At 41.1% G+C, this 23207-nt stretch overlaps 1 protein-coding gene across 1 annotated transcript in view; it reads left to right on the top strand.

The window, feature by feature from the left end:
• The window catches only part of sim1a (SIM bHLH transcription factor 1a), a 25764-nt gene extending 3676 nt beyond the window's left edge, over positions 1-22088 (top strand). Inside the window, exons 3-12 of the mRNA XM_034875147.1 lie at positions 3476-3555; positions 6243-6332; positions 6418-6526; positions 6633-6718; positions 7926-8125; positions 8336-8442; positions 8867-9014; positions 17238-17406; positions 18679-19087; positions 20981-22088. Of these exons, the coding sequence (XP_034731038.1) occupies positions 3476-3555; positions 6243-6332; positions 6418-6526; positions 6633-6718; positions 7926-8125; positions 8336-8442; positions 8867-9014; positions 17238-17406; positions 18679-19087; positions 20981-21699 (2117 nt within the window). The 3' untranslated portion in view covers positions 21700-22088. The remainder of the gene's footprint in view (positions 1-3475; positions 3556-6242; positions 6333-6417; positions 6527-6632; positions 6719-7925; positions 8126-8335; positions 8443-8866; positions 9015-17237; positions 17407-18678; positions 19088-20980) is intronic.
• The last annotated feature ends 1119 nt before the right edge of the window (positions 22089-23207 follow it).

The following is a 23207-nucleotide window of genomic DNA, read 5'->3' on the forward strand; positions in this document are numbered from 1 at the left end:
TGTGTGTGTGTGTGTGTGTGTGTGTGTGTGTGTGTGTGTGTGTGTGCGTGTGCGTGTGCGTGTGCGTGTGTGTGTGTGAGGGAGAAGAACTTCTACATTACCCCACACTACAATTTCTTGAAGAAATTTAATCAGAAAGGGAGGCTAAAAAACAAATCACTTTTCATCTGGTTTTCGGTATTTCTATTTGCTAGATCTAATCACCGTCTGCATCTAGTGTATTTTGACACACATCCCACAATAAAAGCAATGTGATGAGGACCAAGATATCAATGTGTAATGCTGGACGTAAAAAAAGCAACAACAAAAAAAAAAAGTCAAGGTTTCCTTGCTTTGGTAGCCTACTAAATGAGATATGAAATGTCTCAACGGAGCTCCAGTTTATTATTCCACACGGAGCGTGTTAGCCAGTCTGATGGGCTGCTTTACGCTCTCAACACGTTAAACCCGCCAACGTCACTGGGTCTCTTTAATACTCATTTTTAATAGGCTAAATATGAATGCGCTGCTGCTACATGCCCTCAGCAACTTCTTCGCACGCCAAAGAAAGTAATATATATCTAATAGGCTACATCATAATATTCGTATTGGGCCTCTTCTTCTTCTTCTTCTTCTTCTTCTTCTTCTTCTTCTTCTTCTTCTTCTTCTTCTTCTTCTTCTTATTATTATTATTATTAGTATTATTATATTATTATTATTATTATTATTAGGCCTATTGTATTTTTTTTGTATATGTATAAAATGCACATATTTGTGTCATAATGTGTTCAAGGAAACAGCGAGGCTGACTGGTCGAGGTTAGTTAGAAGGAGTCAAATCGAGCTGCTTTACATGCTGACCGGATCGGACTCTGTTCAGCGTGCTATTTATGGAGCTGGACCAATCATGCCACAGAAAAATCACATTATGCTCATAGTGAACGCTTTACTAAATGTAGGCTATTCCTTTATCTTTTATATTTAGGTATTTAAACAAGTTTAATTCCGAATGGATTCTTGCAATTCAGATGAAGTTTATTAGTTATCTAGGGAGTGATAAGGAGGAAATATCAAGAAGACAATGACACAAAAATCTGTTTCTTTTTTCTTTTTATTTGTGTCCCCTCCTTGTGATAGGCTACACTGGACACCACCAGGCCTCTGAGCCTTCTGCTTACCACTCGTGTCCACTGTGGCCACAATGAACGGCGTCGCGAATAGACATCACTTTCTTAAGGGCTTATAAGTGTTCACAAGGAACACCAAACAGGCCGGGAACCACTGCTTTAATGATGTCCAAACAATAATTATAATGTGTCAAACTGGGGTTGGCTCGTCTGAGTCCCACGTATTGTCTTAAAGATAATGGCAGTAGTGGAATAATAGAAATAATTAGTGACTAACAATCTTGCGTTTTATGTAGCCTAATAAAGCAATACGTTGGGAGAAAATAAAACAATAAGTGGCAATAAGAAGGCTGCTCAATCCACACTAGCAGTCCGACACCTAGCTGCTAGCAGCGCTCCGTGTTCCGCTCGGTCACCCGCGGCAGCTCGAGTGCAGCAGGCCGCAGCCCCGCAGCTCTTTTGGAAGGAGTTTCTTTAATAATTAAGATGTGGACTTAGAATCACCAAAGAGTTGTAGACTAAAGCTAAACGCCTTAGTTGAAGCCACAGTAGTTGTTTTAACCCCGCCGGAGGCTACTGTGAAGCCCGTTCATGTCAGCCTGTGGGCTGCTTGGCGCTGGCTCCTATGTAGCCTAACGGCGTTATTTACTACAGCTTCCTGTACCCGGATTCATTTCATTTCTTTCATTTTAGGATGTTTTTAACCAATCAAATATCTAGACGAGAACCTCAAAATTACTTAAGCTCTGCATGTCTATATCAATACACGTTTAGTTTTGTTTTCTGGTGATTAGAAGGGATTGTAGCCTATATTTAACTCAATGAAATTGATTGACCCGTGTTTTTCTCGTTTAAACATAAGCTACATAGCCCTCCTAGAGTTGTAAAATCATTTTAAAAATAGGCCTAATAATACTTACTAGGCCTACTTTATTATTATTATCATTATTATTATTATCATTATTATTATTATTATTATTATAGAGGGCCTAAAAGACTTTTGTAAGAACTAATGAAATAGATTATTTTATTAGGCTAATAGATGCCAAATAATAAAATAACAGGAAACCAGTATTACTGTGTTCTCGCAGCGGTGTTTTGAATGCTCTGTCTTCATTTTTAGGCTATTTATCTTTCTTTTTTTCTAAGTGGAAGCCAGTGATTTTTTTCGCTTGTGGGTGTCTTTAGGGGGGCAGTTTGATTGTGTCTTTTTATGCGAACGTGAGTCCTTATTAGCTCCGTCTGAAGCGGGCAGGCGGCGGGGCGCTGTGATCCTTGCACGCCGCCTGTTTACTCTGCAGAGCGGGATTTGCATTTGAAAGGGATCGCTGGTGCACATCCAGCCGCTCCTGTTTGCTCGGTCCGCGGTGGCTCGAGCTGCGCCTCGCACCCTCTCTCATGTTCTTTTCACGACTGCTGCGAACGGTTTATGAATACGTTTTCACGCGACCGCATTTGCAGCGATTCGATAAAAAAAAAAAAAATTAACCCGTGTTTAATTTAAGGTTTGGTGTTTTTTTATTGCTGTAGGCTGCAAGCCGTCAGATCAAAACATTTTTTTGCACAGAGTGGATTTTAGACTCGTGATGGTCAATGCTGTAGTTTCACGAGCCTTTGCAGCCCTAATTGTAAACCAATAAGCCTTTCAATGTACCAACATTTCTCCCTGCAGACACTATTGTACCCACAGTGTGAACAGTGGCCTAGTAGTTCATTTAGAATCCAAATGAGCTTTATTTGCCACTTGTATGTGCACAAGGTATTTGCTCTCAATGTAGTTAGATAAATCAACATAAAGTTGGACAAATAATAGGGTTATGTGAAAACAAATATATCAATATATATATATAGAAAATCAACGACTAACAACATATATAAAAAAGTATATGCAAGTCAAATGTTTTTGTAATTTGTAAACAATATAAAATGCAACATAATAAACATTGAACATGTGTATGTGTAGTATGGATGTAAATATATCTTTTCTTTATATGGTAGGCCTACATACAGCATGTATGATTTATATTTTAAGTAAAGACCAATCTTTATATTCTTGTCATCACAGTAGTTCTTTTTTGTGATCAAGTGACACAGTTAAATGTGTGTACACTCTTTGAATCGAAAGAACATTCAGTAAGTACAGTGTACAGTGTACTGAATGATAAAATATTAACATTTCCTATACTCTATTAACCTGTAAAACCAGCTTATGGACATTGCTGTTACCATTATTACATTTGCTGTAATTAAAAGGGTCACATCTGCATTGTAAAATTTGACATCTTGTAATCCTATTTTTGCTCTGTGTGTGTGTGTGTGTGTGTGTGGGTGTGTGTGTGTGTGGGTGTGTGCGGGCGATTTGTTTACTAGGCCTAGGGGAGTCTTGGGGTCATGTAAGCCGCAGCACTTTGGATGGAGTCACCCAGGAGCTAGGCTCCCATCTCTTACAGGTACTTCTACAGTAGCTATTAGTTCTCACACTTTACAAAGCACCTGAAAAAAAGTGTGGATTTTGAGGTTCTCAAGTGACGGAGACACCACCATGTTACTTAAAATGTCCTTAAAATGTTCATTGGAATACATTTGTTTAATGTTTTTAAATTCACCCTACCAAGACATTAAAATCTTTGTGTTATTACTATTCAGCCAGAGGCAGACACTGTGTGTGTGTGTGCGTTTGTGTGTGTGTGTGTGAGAGTGTGTGTGTGTTTGTGTGTGTGTGTGTGTGTGTGTGTGTGTGTGTGTGTGTGTGTGTGTGTATGTGTGTGTGTGTGTGTGTGTGTGTGTGTGTGTGTGGTTTACTGCCGTCTGCCTCCTGCTGCCTTCATTCTTGTGCGTTAAGAGTGAAATGAGCTGAAGACATTCCTGGTCACGCACAGAGCCTCAATCTGTCCTGCAGCCCCTCTCCCATCAGCAGCAACACAATGGAGCAGGGTGCAGGGCTGGAGGCTAGCAGGGCGACAGGCTAGCAGCCAGGGATGTAGTCAAGACCACCTAAGCAGAGACCAAGTCACCAACAAGACCAGAGTGTACCGAGTCTGAGACAAGACCAAGAATTTGAGGGGTTGAGACCCAGTCAAGACCAAGACCAGAACAGTGCAAGTGCCAGACTGCATGTCACAAAAAAATCTGGGAAATGCTAACCATAGGCACCCCTCAAATTGATCTGAAAGGCCCACATTCCCACAAAAAAACACATTAAAGAACTTAAGACTCTTAAGACCCGCATTCACCTCTTTTATTGCCATAAATGAGAATTGAATTAAATTCCTTGATAAAATAATCAAAAGGCAGTTGTGTTCTAGTACTTCTGCCTCACAGCAAAAAGGATCTCAGTTTAAATCAAATCCTGGTTCCGGGCCTTTCCGTTTGGAGCATGTTCTCCCCGTTTGTGTGGGTTTCCTTCGGGTGCTCCAGTTTCTTCCCACCATAAAGACATGCATGCTAGGTAAATAGGATTACAGTTGAAAATTAGCCAACTGGCTAACACTGGCAAATTTACAGAAATGTTTATTAATGTGCATAGTCATAATCAATTAAATAAATCTACTTCTACAAAACAAATATCTACAAAACCGAGTAAAAATGCAGTCAGTACCAAGACCTTCAAAAATCCTCTACGACAACTAGCAGCTATGGAAATATGTATTATAGTATTATAATAGCATAGTCTTCCACTCACTCACTTGCGTATTAGGTAGGCTTCACCTAGCTTAACCAATCGCAGTCTAATCAGTAAGAAATCATCTTCTTCACGATGGCTAGAATGTTAATAAAATGGAGTGGAAAAAAAATCAAGAAAGCTTCTCAAAATAATGAATTACATTCGACAGCTAGTCCAAAGAGCATTCTGGGATGGTAGAAAAATATGCTTTGGTTTATTGGCATGTCTTTAAACCAATCACAATTGCCATGCACGACACTAAGCGCCGGACAGAGCCATGGTGCCGCTGCAAAATAGCATTGGGAAGGAACTTGTTTTGTTGAACATGTGCACGTTTAAAAGTTGTTGTAGTCGTGCAACAGAAAACTCAGGTTGGACAGATAGTCTAGCTGGCTGTCTGGATTTACCCTGCAGAGATCTGAGGAGCCGTTAACCATAGTCCTCAGAAATCCACCAGAGTTTAAAATTCCAACACAAAGAAAGAGGAAGGAAACGGACATCTGGCTCAAAGAATGGTCAATGGCAAACCTGGAAGTGGAACGTGAGGGATAGAGACTAGAGCTAGATTTACCATATGTACTGGTGACTCAGTCTCTAATTCAACTGTTCCTTTAAAGCTACGGTACATGGTATTGTTTATTGCACAACTTTCTCAAAATCATTACTTCATACATCTTCAATCAGTCGAGTTTATTTGTTATATGAAAAATCGTACAAGGTAATTGTATAAAATTATTCCAGTGAAATTGAATCCCATCAGCTCCTTTAACTTGTGCATGGTTCATCATAAATCCCAGCGCCTGGTGTAGATATCTTCTTGGCAGGTCAGGGCACCATCTGTGTGTGCTCAGCCGAACAAACCACTCTCTGCAAGGCCTTGCGGTCCTGTTCAGTGCCGTTTCCGTCCCAAAATAGTTACAACCATAAATCTGTCTGCAGAGTTATGTATAGTTTTATGATACACATTCATATTAATGAGGAACTATTGTATACACGTTATTTTTGGAAATTGACTCAAAACAGAAAAATTACGATTGGCCTTTTGTTGATATAAGGGCTGAAGGATTAAAGGAAAAGATCTAAGTGCAATTCTTCTGCCAGATATTGCAATTACTTTTCGATTGGTGAAAATTACTTTTTAAAGTATAGCTAAAGTTCAATATTGTCTGTTTATCAGCTAAAACATGTCATGGAACATTATAACATGAGACACCTCAAAACTGCACTATATATTCATGCAAGGAGTGTGATATTTAACATTATCCCAGCATTTATCTCATAAAAAAACAGTCCATGTAGTAATAAAAAGAGGAATAACTATTGTTAAACCAAATATATGTTCAACTAAATATTGTACATTCAATCAATCGCGGTCTTCACAATTAGCTAATTGCATTCTTTCAGATTGAAAACGATGAATTGATCAGCCCTAGTTGATATCTAAAATAACATGTGTTTTCTTTTTTCTTTCAGACATTAGATGGCTTCATTTTTGTGGTTGCTCCAGATGGGAAAATAATGTACATATCAGAAACAGCATCAGTCCACTTGGGCCTGTCGCAGGTTGGTTTGACAAACTCAGTGTGATCTCCTTTGGTATGTTGACCCTAATGTGTCTCACTTCTGAGATGAATGTTCATTTCAACAGGTAGAGTTGACGGGAAACAGTATTTATGAATACATCCATCCAGCAGACCATGATGAAATGACAGCCGTCCTCACTGCACACCAGCCTTATCATTCACACTTTGTTCACGGTAATCAACAACCCGGCCACGTTGTACTATATATATATGACACAGATTCATCGTACAGCATAAATAACGTTTTTTTTTTTTTTTTATACATTTCTTTTCTCTGCAGAATATGAGATGGAGCGGTCCTTTTTTCTGAGAATGAAATGTGTCCTTGCTAAAAGAAATGCTGGTCTTACATGTGGAGGCTACAAGGTAGGTCTAAACTGCCGCTAACTGTTTTGACTTTTTATTTGACAAACTGAAAGATGACTAATGACATGTTCTGGTCAATGTCAAGGAATATCAATCAAAAATAATAATCCAACTAAAATTCCCAAAAGTTAAACTCAGAAACCATATTGTAAATTTTTAGGGAATTTGTTTTCATTCGTTTGCAAGAAATGCTTAGATGTACTGTAGGTCAACAGTTCCCCAATGGGATTTTTAGGTTGGTCTTCCAAATAGATTTCTGGTCATTTTCCTAAATGTTAGTAGTGGTTATAGTGATTGAAAATGTGATGTGAGATGCAAAAAGTGTTATGGATCTGGAAGGGTTGATTAGCTATGTGTGATATCTGTAGAGGTGAACTACTCACAGTAGTAAAATCATTCTGATCCATAGACTCTTTTTGGAAGAAAGGATGGAGACGGGACACACACTAACACTAGATCATGGAATGTCAATGCAAGACACAGGACGCTTTTGAGAAACAATTGCAAATAAAGTAAACTATTGATGAAAAGAAACTACAAGCTTTTTTCACTTAGATAACGTGTTTAGTGTTGACGTTAAAAAATAAATAAATTGAAGCGAGTCACAAGGCCAATAGAGCCTGCACTCAATAATAGATCACTGAATACAAATTTAAGAAAAAGCAAATGGTTATGCGGTAGTGTAGAGAACAAAGTGCACTGTGGTTTATAATGAGAAGGCTGAGTTTATTCACAAATTAGTAAAGTTAATATGTAGCCTTACTAATTCTCAGGTAGAGTATAGTTGACATGCTTAATTGTCTTTGTCAAAAAAAGACAAGAGCAGCTGCCCACACTGGCCTGGGTGACACAATCAACAAGAAGTCCCAAGTATCAAACACATTTAAGTGTTTCTGCTTGCGTTTTTGTCCACCACCGGGGGGTGTGGGGTGGAAGTTGTCACCAGTAACGTCTCTGTTTTTTTTTGCAACAGTTTGCTTTCCTCCCACAGAATAAATTCTTTTAACCATTGAGTGGATTCAGCTTTATAGATATCACACAGCGCTAATAAACAATTAAAGCAATGTTTATAGCGTAAACGCTGTATTTAATCACGAGACAACATGTGGATGCTGCACTCCGCCTGACCCTGTGGCCCTGAACAGGAAAAGGCAACTGGAACTTGACATTTATTATTCCTGTATCCCTCTGTGCTCTCTTGGCCCAGGTGATTCACTGTAGTGGCTACCTGAAGATACGTCAGTACAGCCTGGACATGTCTCCGTTTGACGGCTGCTATCAGAACGTGGGGCTGGTGGCTGTCGGCCACTCGTTGCCACCCAGCGCTGTCACTGATATCAAACTGCACAGCAACATGTTCATGTTCAGGGCCAGCCTGGACATGAAGCTCATCTTCCTCGACTCGCGGTACGTTCTGTTTGACAGTGTTTTTATTCCCTTTCACAAAGTCGTTACATGTTTGTGCTGATTTAACATTGTGGATGGGTGTGACTACTTCTGCATATGTTATATTTTGTGTGTGTGTGGTTTGTGTGTGAGTGTAGTATGTCAAGCAAATGTGGGAAGGCTTAATTGACCCTGTGTGTGTGTGTGTGTGTGTGTGTGTGTGTTGATCAGGGTTGCAGAGCTGACAGGCTATGAGCCTCAGGATCTAATTGAGAAGACTCTCTATCATCATGTCCACAGCTGTGACTCCTTCCACCTGAGATGTGCTCATCACTTGTGTGAGTTAGGTTCTACAAAGTCTCTCTCCACACACACACACACACACACATTCCACACAAACACGTACATACACACACACACACTGATATAGAACAGACACAGCACGCATGGTTATACAATATTATAGTATATTATCTTTTCTTATGTCATGTTGTCATGTTGTTTAGTGTCATGAATAACATGTACCTTATGATAGTTTACTTTAAAATTCCTTGCAATATATATATATAAAACAGTTCATTTACATCTATTCAGAATAACATAAGATAAAATACACTTTTGCAATACAAGATTTGTCTGATTTTAATCCTTTATTACATTTTGCTGCAATTTACTGCTGTATTTAGTATATGCTATGATTTGTAATGTTTTCCCCACAGTAATCATTTGCTGCAATTTCTTTCCCATCTCTTTGTCTTGTAGTGTTGGTGAAAGGTCAGGTCACCACAAAGTATTACCGTTTCTTGGCCAAGCCTGGTGGTTGGGTCTGGGTTCAGAGTTATGCAACCATTGTACACAACAGCCGCTCATCCAGACCTCACTGCATCGTCAGTGTCAACTATGTTCTCACGTGAGTATCCGCTACTATTTTTAAATACTGCTAGGAGGTTCTGGTCAGTCTACAGAGGATGGGGGAAAAACGTGCTCTGGTTTATTGGCATTTCTTTAAACCAATCACAATCATCATGGGCGATGCTAAGATCCGCACGGTGCCTCTACAAAAATAGCCTTGGGAAGAAACTTGTTTTAGTGGAACATATGTACGTGCAAAGGTTGTTTTTGTTGTGCAACAGAAAACTCTGATTGGACAGATAGTCTAGCTAGATGTCTGGATTTACCCTGCAGAGATCTGAGGTTCACCGTAGTCCTCATTAATCCACCGGAGTGTAGAATGCCAACTCAAAGAAAGCGAAAGGTAACAGACATCTGGCAGAATTTCCTGTGGTACCTGAACAATTCTGGAAATGAGACATCGAAATAGACTACCCAGACTGCCTCCAAATGTGGTCTGGGTGATCGGATCTCAACGCGTCCTCAACGGATCCTGAGAGAGTTTCTACCAGTGCTTCTAGCGGTCCACTTGTGATCCGATCCCTCAGATCCGATTTTAATACCAGGTGGAAAATGGGACCAAAGGTGTATGTGTTCAGCAGGAGCCAGCAGCCTTTGGTTTCAGCATCACAGACAGAGTAGAGAATCAGGAAGTAGTGAGAGCTGAACCAACAAATTGGCTTTTGGTCTTTCAATGGGATTTGATGACATTAAAAATATATATAAAAGAACGTCAGCCTTAACTTTAGCACACACTCTTCTTTGGCTGTAAAGCGAGAGCAGCAAGTTATTCCATAAAATGGAAAAACATGTTTGAAATATGACCAGGGTGGGAACGCATATTTATTAAAATTAAAGATGATATATGCTGAGTAAAGGCGAATTGACGGATGAGTGGAAGATCACGACTAACGCCCAATAATAATCATTCAACCATTTTGACCTATCAGCAACTTGTAGACACATTCTTGTAACTAACTCACTTGGGTTGAAACTGTTTTTTGTATTACTTATTAATATAGAGTAGCAAAACAGAACATTTATTTACATGAAAATGTTATGTATTCCTACTTTAAAACTTCTAGGATCAGAACTTTAGGGGGCTCAGCCCCTAATAACATGGATACAGTGTTAACCCACCTCTGCTAAATCAATCATTAGCTAGCTACTGAACAACAACGTCAGCTAACATTTTTTGACACTATGATGAAACTAAACCTGACACTGACTATAAGTCACAGTGATAACGACCAATTTGACACAATGTTCTTACATTCTGCAGTTTAGTTGCTTTTTTTGGGTTCTGCGCCATGAAATTACTAACTTCTTCTCTGGTGACTACCAACAATAAACTTCACAACTACACTCCTGCTTTCCAACTGACAAGAGCCATAGAGAAAGAGAGTTGCAACACTCTTTGATCTCGCTAGCGGGGTGGTCACGTGGTTAATTTAAGCCTGTATATTTCCAAACAGGCGCCGCACTGCCATGTGCTTCTAGGGGACTGACAGCAGCGAGTGCAATATTGATTAATAAATGGACCCGTTTATTTAAAGTAGCTTGTTTATCAATCAAAGTGTCACAGAACATTAATTTGCTACACTGCTACTCTGCTTTCTCAATCGCAAAGTAGCAACAGTCCAGTCAGCATTTAGTGTCCAGCCCACTTCTCCTGATGAGGCATGAGTTCAATTAAATTAAATTTTATTCAGATTAAATATAGTATAGCATATTATAGTATAGTAATTCATAACAAGAGTTATCTCGAGACACTTTACAGATAGAGGAGGTCTAGACCAAACTCTATAATTTACAAGGTTTACCCAACAGTTCTGTTAGTTCCCTCCAGAGCAAGCAACAGTGCGACAGTGGCGAGGAAAAACCTCCTTTTAGGAAGAAACCTCGGACAGACCTGGGCTCTTAGTAGTTGGTGTTGGGGTTGAAATGAAGAGTGGCAATAACAGTTACAGTAAACGATAATGCAACAGTGACTAAAAACAAAGTAGTTTGTAGTAGTTCACGGCATAGAAGGGTACTGCACGGCATTACAAGGCAAAGCAGGATATAGCAGGGCACCGCAGAGAGTAGAAGGATGTAGCAGGGCATCGCAGGACATGTAGCTGGACCACGGCAACAGCTGCAACCATGATTTTGGAACCTCCCTAATCAAAGGAAACATGCGGGGGGGAAAAGAACATAAGGACTCCGGGGAATGGCTCCTCAGAGCTAGTTTAGTAATAGGCATTTCTGGGACATGGATGCACACAAATGGAAAGAGGAGAGAGAGCTCAGTGTGTCAAAGAAATTCCCCCGGCAGTCTAAAACTATTACAGCATTACTAAGAGAGAAAGGGTAAAGAGAGGAGTCTGGTTGGGCTGTACTGCCCTGCCTCCCTCTATTTTTATTATAATATTGATTGTGTGGTAAATTATTCTGACAACTATGAAGAGAAGCAGCAAAGAGAAGGGGTGCTGTGTCTGCAGCTATACACCCTCCCCCGCCGGTCTAGGCGGACAAGTTAACGACACAACTTGAAGATTAAACCATACACAAAGTATCAAATATATTAAAGAATAACAACTTATTACGCTTGGATGAATGATTGAAAAAGTATTTTTTTTTTTTAAACAGAGTGAGACAACAACGTTGCGTCTAAAACCAGACAAGTTAGCGGTTACGGAGGTCTTTTCCGGGTCCTTCTAGCCTCTACAGGTGATTTTCTATCCAGCTTGGAACTTCCAGCTTTTTTAGGGGTCGTTGAGCTTTAAATCCAAACCGTTACATCCAAGATTGATCCACTTTATGTCCATAATTCATCGCGATTTGGCATATTTATGCCGCTAGCTCATTGCTCCGTGTCTGCTCTCGTGTGTTTAGGGAAGAAAAGGAAGCAGCCCATATATGGGAGACAACGTCATCCAAAGAGTATGGAGGCTGAAAGATGCCAATACTCCCAGTCAAATTGTCTAGTATGCAATCAAAGATGCTATAGTGCACAAGATAGATATCTACCGTTTTATAGAGCATAATGGCCTCACTGGTTTGAGATTTGGCGTATATTTATATTATATAATATATATTTGGGCCTTTTTTGAAGAAATGTAAATAGTATGTGCTTTAAATGGGTATAATGTTTATTATGTTTATTTTTGCATATAGGAGAACTGTTTTAGACACACACATGCTTGTGTAGCATTGCTGTGGGTGTAATATCAATAAATAAGACATTATTATGTTGATTATTGGCATAAGTAAATCTCATGAGGGCAAAAGCGTCTGGACTTTCTTTGAAAAAAATTATGTATTTTGTCATCTGTATAAGTTATGATGATTACTTCTTCAAAGTGTGACTCCCAAGACATATGAGAAGTGTTTTAGAGAGTAAAATGGCTTATTTATTACTTATCTGTCTGTGATATCAATACATATCTGGAAGATTCATGTTCCGTTTTATTCATTTATTTGTCTTTAAGGTCCTTCAACCAATTTTAACATTCAAGTGACCTGATTGCAACCCAAATATTCTAATAACCCAGTTTGTCCTGAAAAAATGATGTTAATATCTTGACTGTAGACAACAGGGTTGCTGTTTTACAAGCTTTTTTATAAAATAAATCCAGAATGGCCTCAGGGTTCAGCGGGTTATGTATTGTGCCTCATTTTCCCAATGGAAATGATGTCCAATGCCATAGAATGGATGTTTGGAACTATGCGATGCTGCGTACCCCGGAAGTAGGCGGCAAAAAGCGTCCAACGGAGTCCAATGGGAGTGTTGCCACTCTGTCTTTCTTTATCACTCCCCACTGCCTCTGACAAATTAGCTAGAGAATCAGCCAAAGGCGGGAGTCTGGCAAACCTCCTCGGATTGGCCTAAACTAAGTTTCTGTTGACTCTTTCCTTGACTGGGTTACAGGTGTGTAGCATCGACAACAGTTTCACAGGATATTTAAAAGGAATCAATCAGTCATTTTTTGTCCTTTATCACTAACAGACAAGTTCACAAACTCCTAATTGAAGCACTTGAGCCCCCCTATAAAGGGTCTAAAACCGCCCATGCTTCATAAAGTTGTATCTGGTGGTATATACAGTATACATCGGAGGACAACTGACAGTTGAAAGACGTTTCTGGCAGCTCCAGGGCAGAGAGGTTTGGCTCACATCTTTGTTGTGCTGTCATTCTCTGCTTTGATAAGATAATGAGTGTTTGCACTAGAGATTTACGCAAACAGTTGCTGTGAAGCAATTAAGTGGAGGCTAATTGGAAATATGACACGTGTTTGTTGGTTTGCAAAATCTCTCAATGAAGAAAGTTAAGTCAAGTCTTATTCTTTTTCAGTTGGTCTTTGTCATTGTAGGCTGAGTTAGAAACAAAAGGAAATGGGATTTTGAATTCTTTTAGGAAAACGAGAAAACTTTGCTGCTTTTTATGTCTTTGACGGTAGTTGAATTCAATTCAATTCAATTCAATTTTATTTATAGTATCAATTCATAACAAGAGTTATCTCAAGACACTTTACAGATAGACCACACTCCATAATTTACAAGGACCCAACAGTTCTAGTAGTCTCCTCCAGAGCAAGCAACAACAGTTGACAATCCTGTTCCATCACTGTGTCTGCTCTCTTGTATGCCAGTTATGTCTGAGCCCACAGTTACTACGTGTGCTCATGTGTTACCTGTGGTGGCCTCTCTGTGGTGGCGTTATGTCACCCGGTAAGGTTTATCTAAGACTAGCAGCTCTGCCTGCAGATTAAATGAACAGAGGCAGGCGATGAAGCTTATCTCACTGGGCTGGGATTGCATTTACTTTATCCTGCGCAAACAGTTTAACAGCACTGAGGTCGCCACTAAAATCTTCATTACAAGCTGCTACTTCTCACTTCCTTCCAATAAAATCAAACTGTAATCATGGCAGAGCATGAGCAACACTCTTATTAGTAAGTGAGGGATACCATTTACTTGCCTATTATCCCATTATTGTATTACCCCTGATGTTCATATTTCACAGATGCACAAGGGAGCGCGTGAACGAATAAGGCCCATAAAACCCTCCATTAAGCAGCGCGGCTGGCTGCCTTCAGAGGCAGAGAACAGCTTGACACACATTTCCTCTACCTCCTACATCAAATCCATAACGGCTTGGTGTTTATGGCCTTTTAATTGATAGGCTGTAAACGTGATTGGCATTTATGGGCTCCCGCTTGCTGTGAGGGGAATGAAGCCTTCTTCCCCTCCTCGTTTCTTTTGTAAATCTTTTTTAAGCTACTTTATGGATTGAACCATGAAGCAATGGTGAAATGAGGCAGTATGCTTTTTCTCTCTCCCTTTTTGCGTACTGCATGGGAAAAAAAGACAGGAGGTATGCTTTTCTGGAGTGTCGTAGTCAGGAGCAGAGTTTGTTGGCCGAATAGCTTTAGTGTATACAGCTATGGATAACACAGCTGATAAGACCACTTCACCTGCATTTGAACCCCCACTGTGTGTTCAGCTCTGATAACCTCTGCACCTCCAGTCCTAGGTCTGTGGACTCACAACTGCTACCAGTACCTGGCTGTGATTTAGCAATCCTTCCAAAGCACATTACCACATGTCTGACTCTCACAACAGCCAACGTTGTCTGTTTAACGAGTGTTGCTTCATTTTGTTCTGGTTTAGCGCAAACCCGTCACTCTGCTGTCTTACACACGCACTACAACCCTCTTTGTCTTAGTGAACACAACATCAGTTCCCAATACCAACACTTTCATTGCTATATTGCGGTTTTGTCAAATATGTGTGTATACATCAGGGCTGCACAATTCATCACAATCTTATGGAAATCGCAATTTGGACTAGTGCAATATCCAAAATCCAAAACAGGTTAAAGGCAACTATGTGTAAGCCTATGCTGAATGACGTATTGTGGTACTGCAGAGACGTCCAGCCTACGAATCCTATCCTACAGACAGAAGAAAATATTTGTTTGGTACCGATCCTTGCAGAAATCCCACTATAATCAACTTTTTATTTATTTTATTTCAACATTTTTAAATGAAAATGTGAATCATGATACAAAAATGATCATTCATCCCTCCAATATCGCGCATCCTATCACAATCACAATATCAGTCAAAACAATTGCAATTACATATTTTCCTTAAATTGGGCATACCTGGTATAAATTGGCAACACAAAGAATGGACAGAGCTCTACATGTTTTTCTCTAAGTAGTTTAGAGCACTGGTTCTCAACATAGCAGTTGGGACCCCTCACGGAGTCACAGAACAAATCTCAAGAATCACAGGATAATTTGCAGGATAAGACAGAAGAACATCTATATTTGACACAAAATTATATTTTTTGACTTTTCTATCATCTTTTTTATTGTGGTGTAGTATTTCATCTTCTCAGGCCTCTAAGCGTTTGGGGTAGTGCGGTCACAAGTAAACGTCAATGCTTTAGAGCAGAGATCTTCAACAGGGGGTCCGTGACGCCTTGGGTGTCCTCAGAGTAAATGCATGGGGACTGCCAAATTATGTTCAAAATGTTTTTGAAAGTTTCTTTTCTTTTTCAAAAATTCAAATATATACAATAATATGATTCCAACCTCTTAATAGCAAAGATAAATTGGCCTTTTGAGGAAAAAAGTTAAGCTTAAGTGTTCACTGGGCCTTCCACATATATGTTTAACAATCAAGCATGATATAAATAATATGTATTCAATAATTTGTATCCATCCGGCCCAGTATGCAATTCTTATACTCTTCTGTGTCATATTTGGGGGCGGCTGTGGATCAGTGGTGGAGCGGTTGCCTGCCAATCGGAAGGTTGGTGGTTCAATCCCTGGCCCTGCAGTCCCACGTCGAAGTGTCCTTGGGCAAGACACTGAACCCCGAGTTGCCTCCGATGTGCAGCGTGTGTGTGTGTGTGTGTGTGTGTGTGTGTAGCTGATGAGCAGGTGGCACCTTGTACGGCAGCCTCGGCCACAGTGTATGAATGTGTGTGAATGGTGAATGTTTCCTGTATGATATAAAAGCGCTTTGAGTAGTCGTTAAGACTAGAAAAGCGCCATGTAAATGCAGCACATTTACATATTTACAGTAGTGGGGGGTCCCTTTTCTGTCTCTTTTTCAGTTAGGTCCTTAGCCAGATCCCTGCTTTAGAGTGCTACCATTTCTTTTTATTAAAGATATATTGGGTAGTTTCTGCCGCCCCCATGAGTAATTCTAAGTAATGACAAGAAAACTGTTGGCGCATCCACATGATACAGCCTTACACGATCACAGTATCAAACTTTCGCCCATACACCCAGCCGACCAACCATTTATTCAGAAAATGCATTGAAAACATAAAAAAAGGTGCAGCAGCCTGTAATAGATCAATAATTGCCATTACTGTTACCTCTTGTTCAATTCTAAATTTAAAAAGGCTACTCAATAACTTTGGTGTTTATCACAAATGGACGGAAGCCAGTGTGGTCCAGACATGCTCTATATGGAAAGTGTCCTGAGATAACTTCAGTTATGATTTGACACTATAAATAAAATTAAGTTCATGTGTAATTTAACTGATGCAAATACTATAAAGTGTGCCTGCATGTATGTATTTAGGTGTGTTTGTGTGAAAAGAGATTGAGACAGAGGGGAGATAGATCACTGTTTGTCTTAAGCAAACCCTGTCCAGGTTTTTCTGTCCTCAAACTTGATTCATCATCCATGGTGAGATCTGCAGAACACTTTAGCAAGAAATCAATTCCCATTTCCCAGTAGTGAGACATCCAAGCTTCTCCTATGGGCCTGATTTAGCCAGACATAGCCTTTAATCTTCCAGTTTATTTGATTGGACAGCTTTTCCTCTGCAGAGTGTTTGTTAAAGGCCTTGCAGCAATCCTCCTGGTAAAACAAGCATCCCAACAGCCGTTCCAGCCCTCTTAGCACACCCCACCCTCCCAGCAGTCACCCTCACACACATTGGCAGGAACACAAACACACATCTCTCCGCATGCTGGCCCTCTCAGCACCATCATGAGGCTCTAATTGCTTAACAGATGTTAATGGTTTTTTTGCACCAAGAGAAAAACCAAACACATAGGTACACATGAGTGTTTTGTGTTCGTAGACAAACAGCCTTTCCAGGGAAATGGGATCTCTTCTTGTGTAATTATAGACCGTATTAAAACTATGACATGCAAATGCAAAACATGAACAATATTATTATTGTATATTGTGAATGCACCAAATGGAATTTCGGCTTATGTCTTTAGGGAGACAGAGTATAAGGGCCTCCAGCTTTCTCTGGACCAGACCACATCAAAGGCCTCTTTCCCATACAACAGCAGCAGCACCTCCGGCAGCCTTACTGAGAACTGCAGAACTCCCAAGACCAGAGTATCCCGACCCAAGACCAAAGCTAGACTCTCGCCATACACACAGGTAAGGATTTTATGTCTTTACTGGACTTTAGTCATTTAGCTTTTAATCAAATATGATGTGATGCTGACTTAAACAGTGGTCCCAAGGTTCAAGGTGCGATCGTGTAAAAAGCAAAACGTACTGTTTGACTGTGTTAGCCATGGGTTTCATACGCTTTCTGTAACAAAACATCTAAAAACTAAAAATCCTATCAGATGGGATACCTTGGTCCATGGACCATGGACAATGGTGTCATTTGTGTCAGTTTAGGGGTCCTTGATGCAAAAAAGTTTTGTTACTTTGTTACTGTCGCTCTTGTACTGTAACTTGGCGGGTTGTTTTGTTGTTATTTCCGCCGTTTTCTATGGGATAGAATAGGATAGAAAATGCATCTCAAAGGAGTTTAAAGTAGAGCAGTTTCCTCTTTTCCATTGGAAAGAGTCAGTGGCGATGGTTTGGACATCTGCTTATCATGTCTCCTGGAGGGTTTATTTATCCCTTAACCTGGAAAGGATCTACAAACTGGAGGATGTGGCTGGGAAAAAGGACGTCTAGCTCACTGTGCACAACTACTTCAAGTTGGGTAAACCAAAGTAGACCCAGAAAGTAATCTGAAAAATGTGATGAATGCTGAATAATAAGTTAACTGTGTTTTCTTTTCCCAATAAGTTTGTCTACCTTGTTCGTCTGACTGCTTATATGTCCCGCTGATTCTATTTCTGACTTTTTTTGTTAGTTCATTTCAGAGTGTTTGCAAGGCTCAGTAAACTGTTTCTAAACAGCTGTTTCTTTTGTAATGTTTACACATGAGAAAAGAGCATAGTTTTAATAGTATTAGTAGAAATAGTGCTAACATGAAAACAAGTACCATAATAATGCTTACATAAATAGATTATAATTTAATTATTTAAATGATGAAATAATTAGAAGGATTTGTAATTAGGCCTTTTGCTATTGGTTTGCTTATACCTAGTGTTGACAAGAAGTCCATGTCAACCATCTAGAAATATAGTAGGGCTGGCAACATAAGCTTTTGTTCTGATTCAATTATTTCATGATAAATGGGTGCCGATTTGATTTGTGTTGCAATTTTCATTTATTGCTTTTCTAGAAATGTTGGGATTTAATAATATTGAGTATTGTGATTTTCTTTTCCTTCTTTAACAAAAAACAAAGTTGAATAATACACTTTTAAAGACAATATACTGTATCATGAGAATTTTCAAAAAAAACTGATTCTTTTCTAAGAAAAATGCACATTTTCTTCTCACCTACCCACTTTTTCCACTGCAGTATCCTAGTTTCCAGACGGAGCGATCCGAGTCGGACCAGGACAGTCCGTGGGGCAGCAGCCCCCTCACTGACTCAGCCTCCCCCCAGCTGCTGGAGCAGAGCGAAGGCCTGGACGCGTCCTGTGTGTACAGGCAGTTCCCTGATCCCCGCCCGCGCCTCTACAACTTGTCTGATGAGCATCATCACACCGCCAGCGACGGATACACACACCTCCACGCACATGGTCAAGAACAGAGTTGTGAGGGTGGTCGGTGTGAGGCGGGGCGTTATTTTCTCGGAGCACCTCCGACTGGTAGGGACGCGTGGTGGGGCACCGCCCGGTCCGTCCTACCAGTGAGCAAGAGCTCCTTGGAAAACGAGGGATATGACAAAAGCATGCCGCACATCACAGCCGTTCACGGCTACAACGGTGAGGACTCAGGTCCGATTTATGCCTCTGTGTTAAATCTACGGCATGACATAGAGACATGGACCCTACGGACCATGTCTCTATGTACCTAGCCTGATGTGCAACTCTCAAAAAATAGTAACATTACATTTCCCCCAACTCATTTCTAGGTTCTCCTTCTCCATAACAACATGAAATCAAGGAGAGGGTTAACTTTTCCTGCTACAGGTTTCCCACCGTAATCAGAAAGCACAGGGGAGACACTTTGTCTCTCTCACTATGACTCTAGAGTCTACTACTACTCGCTCCAAAGCTAATCACCGTCACTCTCTCACTTGCTACTCTAAAACACTTCACACGCACGTCAGCCCTGCTACTCTCTTAAAGAGATTGACGCACACACCAACGCAAGTATAAACTTCAGGAGACCACGGTGAAAGCTCTGCGTACCATGATTCAAGCTTAAGGGCGCTTTCACACCTGCTTTGTTTAGTTTGGTTGAACTGAACTTGAACTCATTTGCCCCACGGCTCATCGTCCATCCCCCGCATCTCAAACCAGCCGCCGGTACAGTTGGAGACGGACACCAGCAGAGCAGAGTGAAATCTCTGTGACCAGAGCAGACGTAGTAGCGTCGCTTGTTTAACAATGGGTGATTATTTAAATTAAATGAGCTGGTTTGACCAGGGAGATGCAAGAAATATGCACTAGTTCAGAACACCGGACCTTCCTCCTGTATTTACTTTCTTGCTCCCGCCCCAGACACATCCGACCAATAAGAGGAGTGAATGTTCTTGCGTGATTTGGAATGACACATTTTGGTACGCTTGGATTTTTCCAGGTGTGAAACCATTGCTGAAAAGTTTACAAACTCCCCTGATTTGGACCAAAGCAAACAAAATATAGGTGTAAAAACGCCCTAAGACTTGGGCCATGTCCACTGTACATACATGAGGCTAGATATCTTAAATTTTAGATATTGTAAGATTGTGATATGATAGGAAAAGACAACAGTTTTCTTTTCCTGGTTTTATAGGCTGCATTACAGTAAAGTGCTGTACTTTTCTGAATTTATGTTTCAGTATTTGCCTTTAACGTCATTGTATCCACATTACTCGTGATTATTTATCTCTCACTGTGTTAAAATTTTGTGTAAGCAATAGTCAGCCCTAAAATATCACTGGATCAATTTTGGTATTTGGTAAAAAATATCCCGATATTTAAATTTCTCTATATCGCTTAACTCTGCTATAGACCTAATCCCCTATACCTTCTGGGTAGAAAACGCCTACTTACCGTTCATACAATTTAAAATTGCTGAGCAAATGAGGAAGAGGAAAAACTTAGACTTTCATAAAAACACTTGTTTAAAGCTTTCATATATCCACACTTTGACTAACATTAGGGTTGGACCACTCAGTGTAAAGGGTTTCGTTACACCAAGCCGGTTTTTCTGGCCTTCTATGATTGGTCATCTGCTCCAGGTAGGCAGGACTAGAATGATTTCTTTTTAAGCTACTGCGGCGTTAACATTGTCGCATATAGAGCTCCATGCTAACTGCAATGAAAGATGTAATCTGTAACCCAAAGTCTGGCTGTATACTCAGTTGAAGCCAGACACTAGCTGTACGGTGACAACAACAACAGGAGCGAGATGTGGACTGCTGGCCAATCAGAGCAGACTGGGCTTTTTCAAGAGTGGGGCTTAAAGAGACAGGCACTCAGAGTGGGAGTACAGGAGCAGCAGCCATGGGCAGTGCGAGAAAGAAAAAGTGCTTTTTGAACATGTACTACACGCACTGTATCTTCTTGCTCTTGTTTTGTGTGAGCTCACCAAACACCATGTTGAAATGGGAACTAAGTTTTGGATTTAGTTTTCTCTGTATTGACTGCTTTCATTGTGTCCTGCTGCAGGCCGGGGCCACTGGGACGAGGACAGCGTGGTCAGCTCTCCAGACGGAGGCTCAGCCAGTGACTCTGGCGATCGCTACCAAGCTGACCACTACCGCTGTAGCCCGCAGGAACCCAGCAAGATCGAGACGCTGATCCGTGCCACGCAGCAGATGATCAAGGAAGAAGAAAGTCGACTTCAGCTGCGCAAGGGCCCCCCGGATGCCCCACTGGGGCCGGCAAATGGGCTGCCCAAGGGACCCGGTCCATGCTTCACTCCAGAGTATAATCAAGGGCCGCTCCCACTGCAGACGGTGGTGTGTCGAGGTTTGAGTCAGACCATCAGCCCTGCGCCCAGTCCCGCCCCCCTGTCCAGGCTCAGCAGTCCAGGTCCCGAGCGCCTTCACAAGCCCAAAGACTACCTTCAAACAGACCTGTCCCCCTTCTCTTTGCCACTACACCATCCATTTGTGCGGCCGGGTCCGTGCTTGGCTTCACCCGCCTCGGCCCCGGCCCTCTACCCCTCCCACACCCAACCGCGGCCCTACTTGGACAAAAATAAAACCTACTCCCTGACAGGCTATGCTCTGGAGCACCTCTATGACCAAGAGAGCCTACGAGGCTACTGCACCTCAGCCAACACGGGCCCCGCCCACTACGATGTGACATCTCAACTCCGTATGCCGTCAGAGCAGAACCCCGGACATAAAGGCACCTCTGTGATTATCAGCAGTGGCAGCTAACGCTCATCTAACACACGCAGGACACCCAGGTCACACTGCCTGAGCTACGACATTAAGCCATCATTATTCTGGATCCTGTTTTTCCATCATACCGATCACTTTCTTCAAATTGTTGCTTATTTATACATAGAGCTACATTTAGGGTTGGCTATCATTCAAAAATGTTTGATACTGGTTGTTATGTCCCTACTGTGTCTAGGGGCGGAGGACGGTAACGATTAAATAAGGCCTGGGGGGAAACCAAGGGAAAATTGAAAACGTTTCAAGATGAATCAAATGACTTATTGTTAAACTAACAAAACTTAAAGCGGTCTCCTAAAAGGAAGAAAAATGAATTGCAAAATGTAAACTAAATTGCAAGGTTTTAAATACACATCTAAACTCAATTAACACTGGCTTCACAACACCACTCCGAAGCAACACACACACAGCCGAAGACAGATAATACCACTCTCTCTCTCTGGCTCACACAGGCTCACGCTGGCTCTGGTTTCCACTGTAAGTCTCCACCTCTGCCACAGGCTCAGCACAGCCATCTAACGCTTCCCAATCGTTAGAGCAAGCTGCCTCAGCTGCAGGGTTAGGTCACCCACAGCTGGAGGGAATCACAAAAGTAGAGAACAACAAAACACGGCATGTAACACTGGTACCAATACCTAGCTTCAATACCTGGTCCTCATTAATATTTTTAAATATCAATTTTATGAATTCCTTACAACAATACATTACAACATTACAAAAATCTTTTTACTTATTTTTCAGCTCCTACTTCTTGAGCTCAGTCTCTGTGCTTAACGTAACGTTAAGCCACATCCTCCAGTTTGTAGATCCTTTCCTGGTTATGGGATAAATGTCTTTTGACACTACCGGTCAAAAGTGTGGGGTCACTCACAAATTTCCATTGGACTCCATTACAGACAGAATCCCAGCTGAGATCAGTCGCCTTGTTTTTTTTAACCAGGGCAGCAGTTTCCAGATTACCTTAGGCTCGTTTGAGATGAACTGCGCCTCGCCTGTAAAGTGGACGAGAGCAGGCGGCAGCAGCGGGGGCGGGGACAGAAAGCTGCGGGAAAGTCCAGCCGCCTTTAGGCTGGACAGGAAGTGACAAAAACACTGTGGTGCGATCCCGATTTAATAAAATATAATCAGACCTACATATCAGCTTGTACACTGTCTCCAGTTGTTTTGATTATGACAGAGTAGCTGGCAAAGTGCTCTACATGCAATCTCTTGCTGATTTTAATCAACAACACACTGTAGATGATCCGTGATCTGAACAGATTTAGTTTCTCTGACTTCTAAACGTCACTATCAGCCTCACAACACGTGTTCTGTACAGGATAAGTCTTTAAGTCAGACAAATAGCAATTAAAATCCCTCCGATTCAAAAACTATAAAAACTTTATATAAATCGTCATCATGGTTTAAACCAATCAGGTGTTAAATCAGCTGAGAAGCCGGCGTTTCCCAGCATGCTCTGGGTCCGCCTGGCTCTTGCAGTTGGTGAA

The sequence above is a fragment of the Etheostoma cragini genome, chromosome 6 (assembly GCF_013103735.1).
Source record: "Etheostoma cragini isolate CJK2018 chromosome 6, CSU_Ecrag_1.0, whole genome shotgun sequence".
Lineage (NCBI taxonomy): Eukaryota > Metazoa > Chordata > Actinopteri > Perciformes > Percidae > Etheostoma > Etheostoma cragini.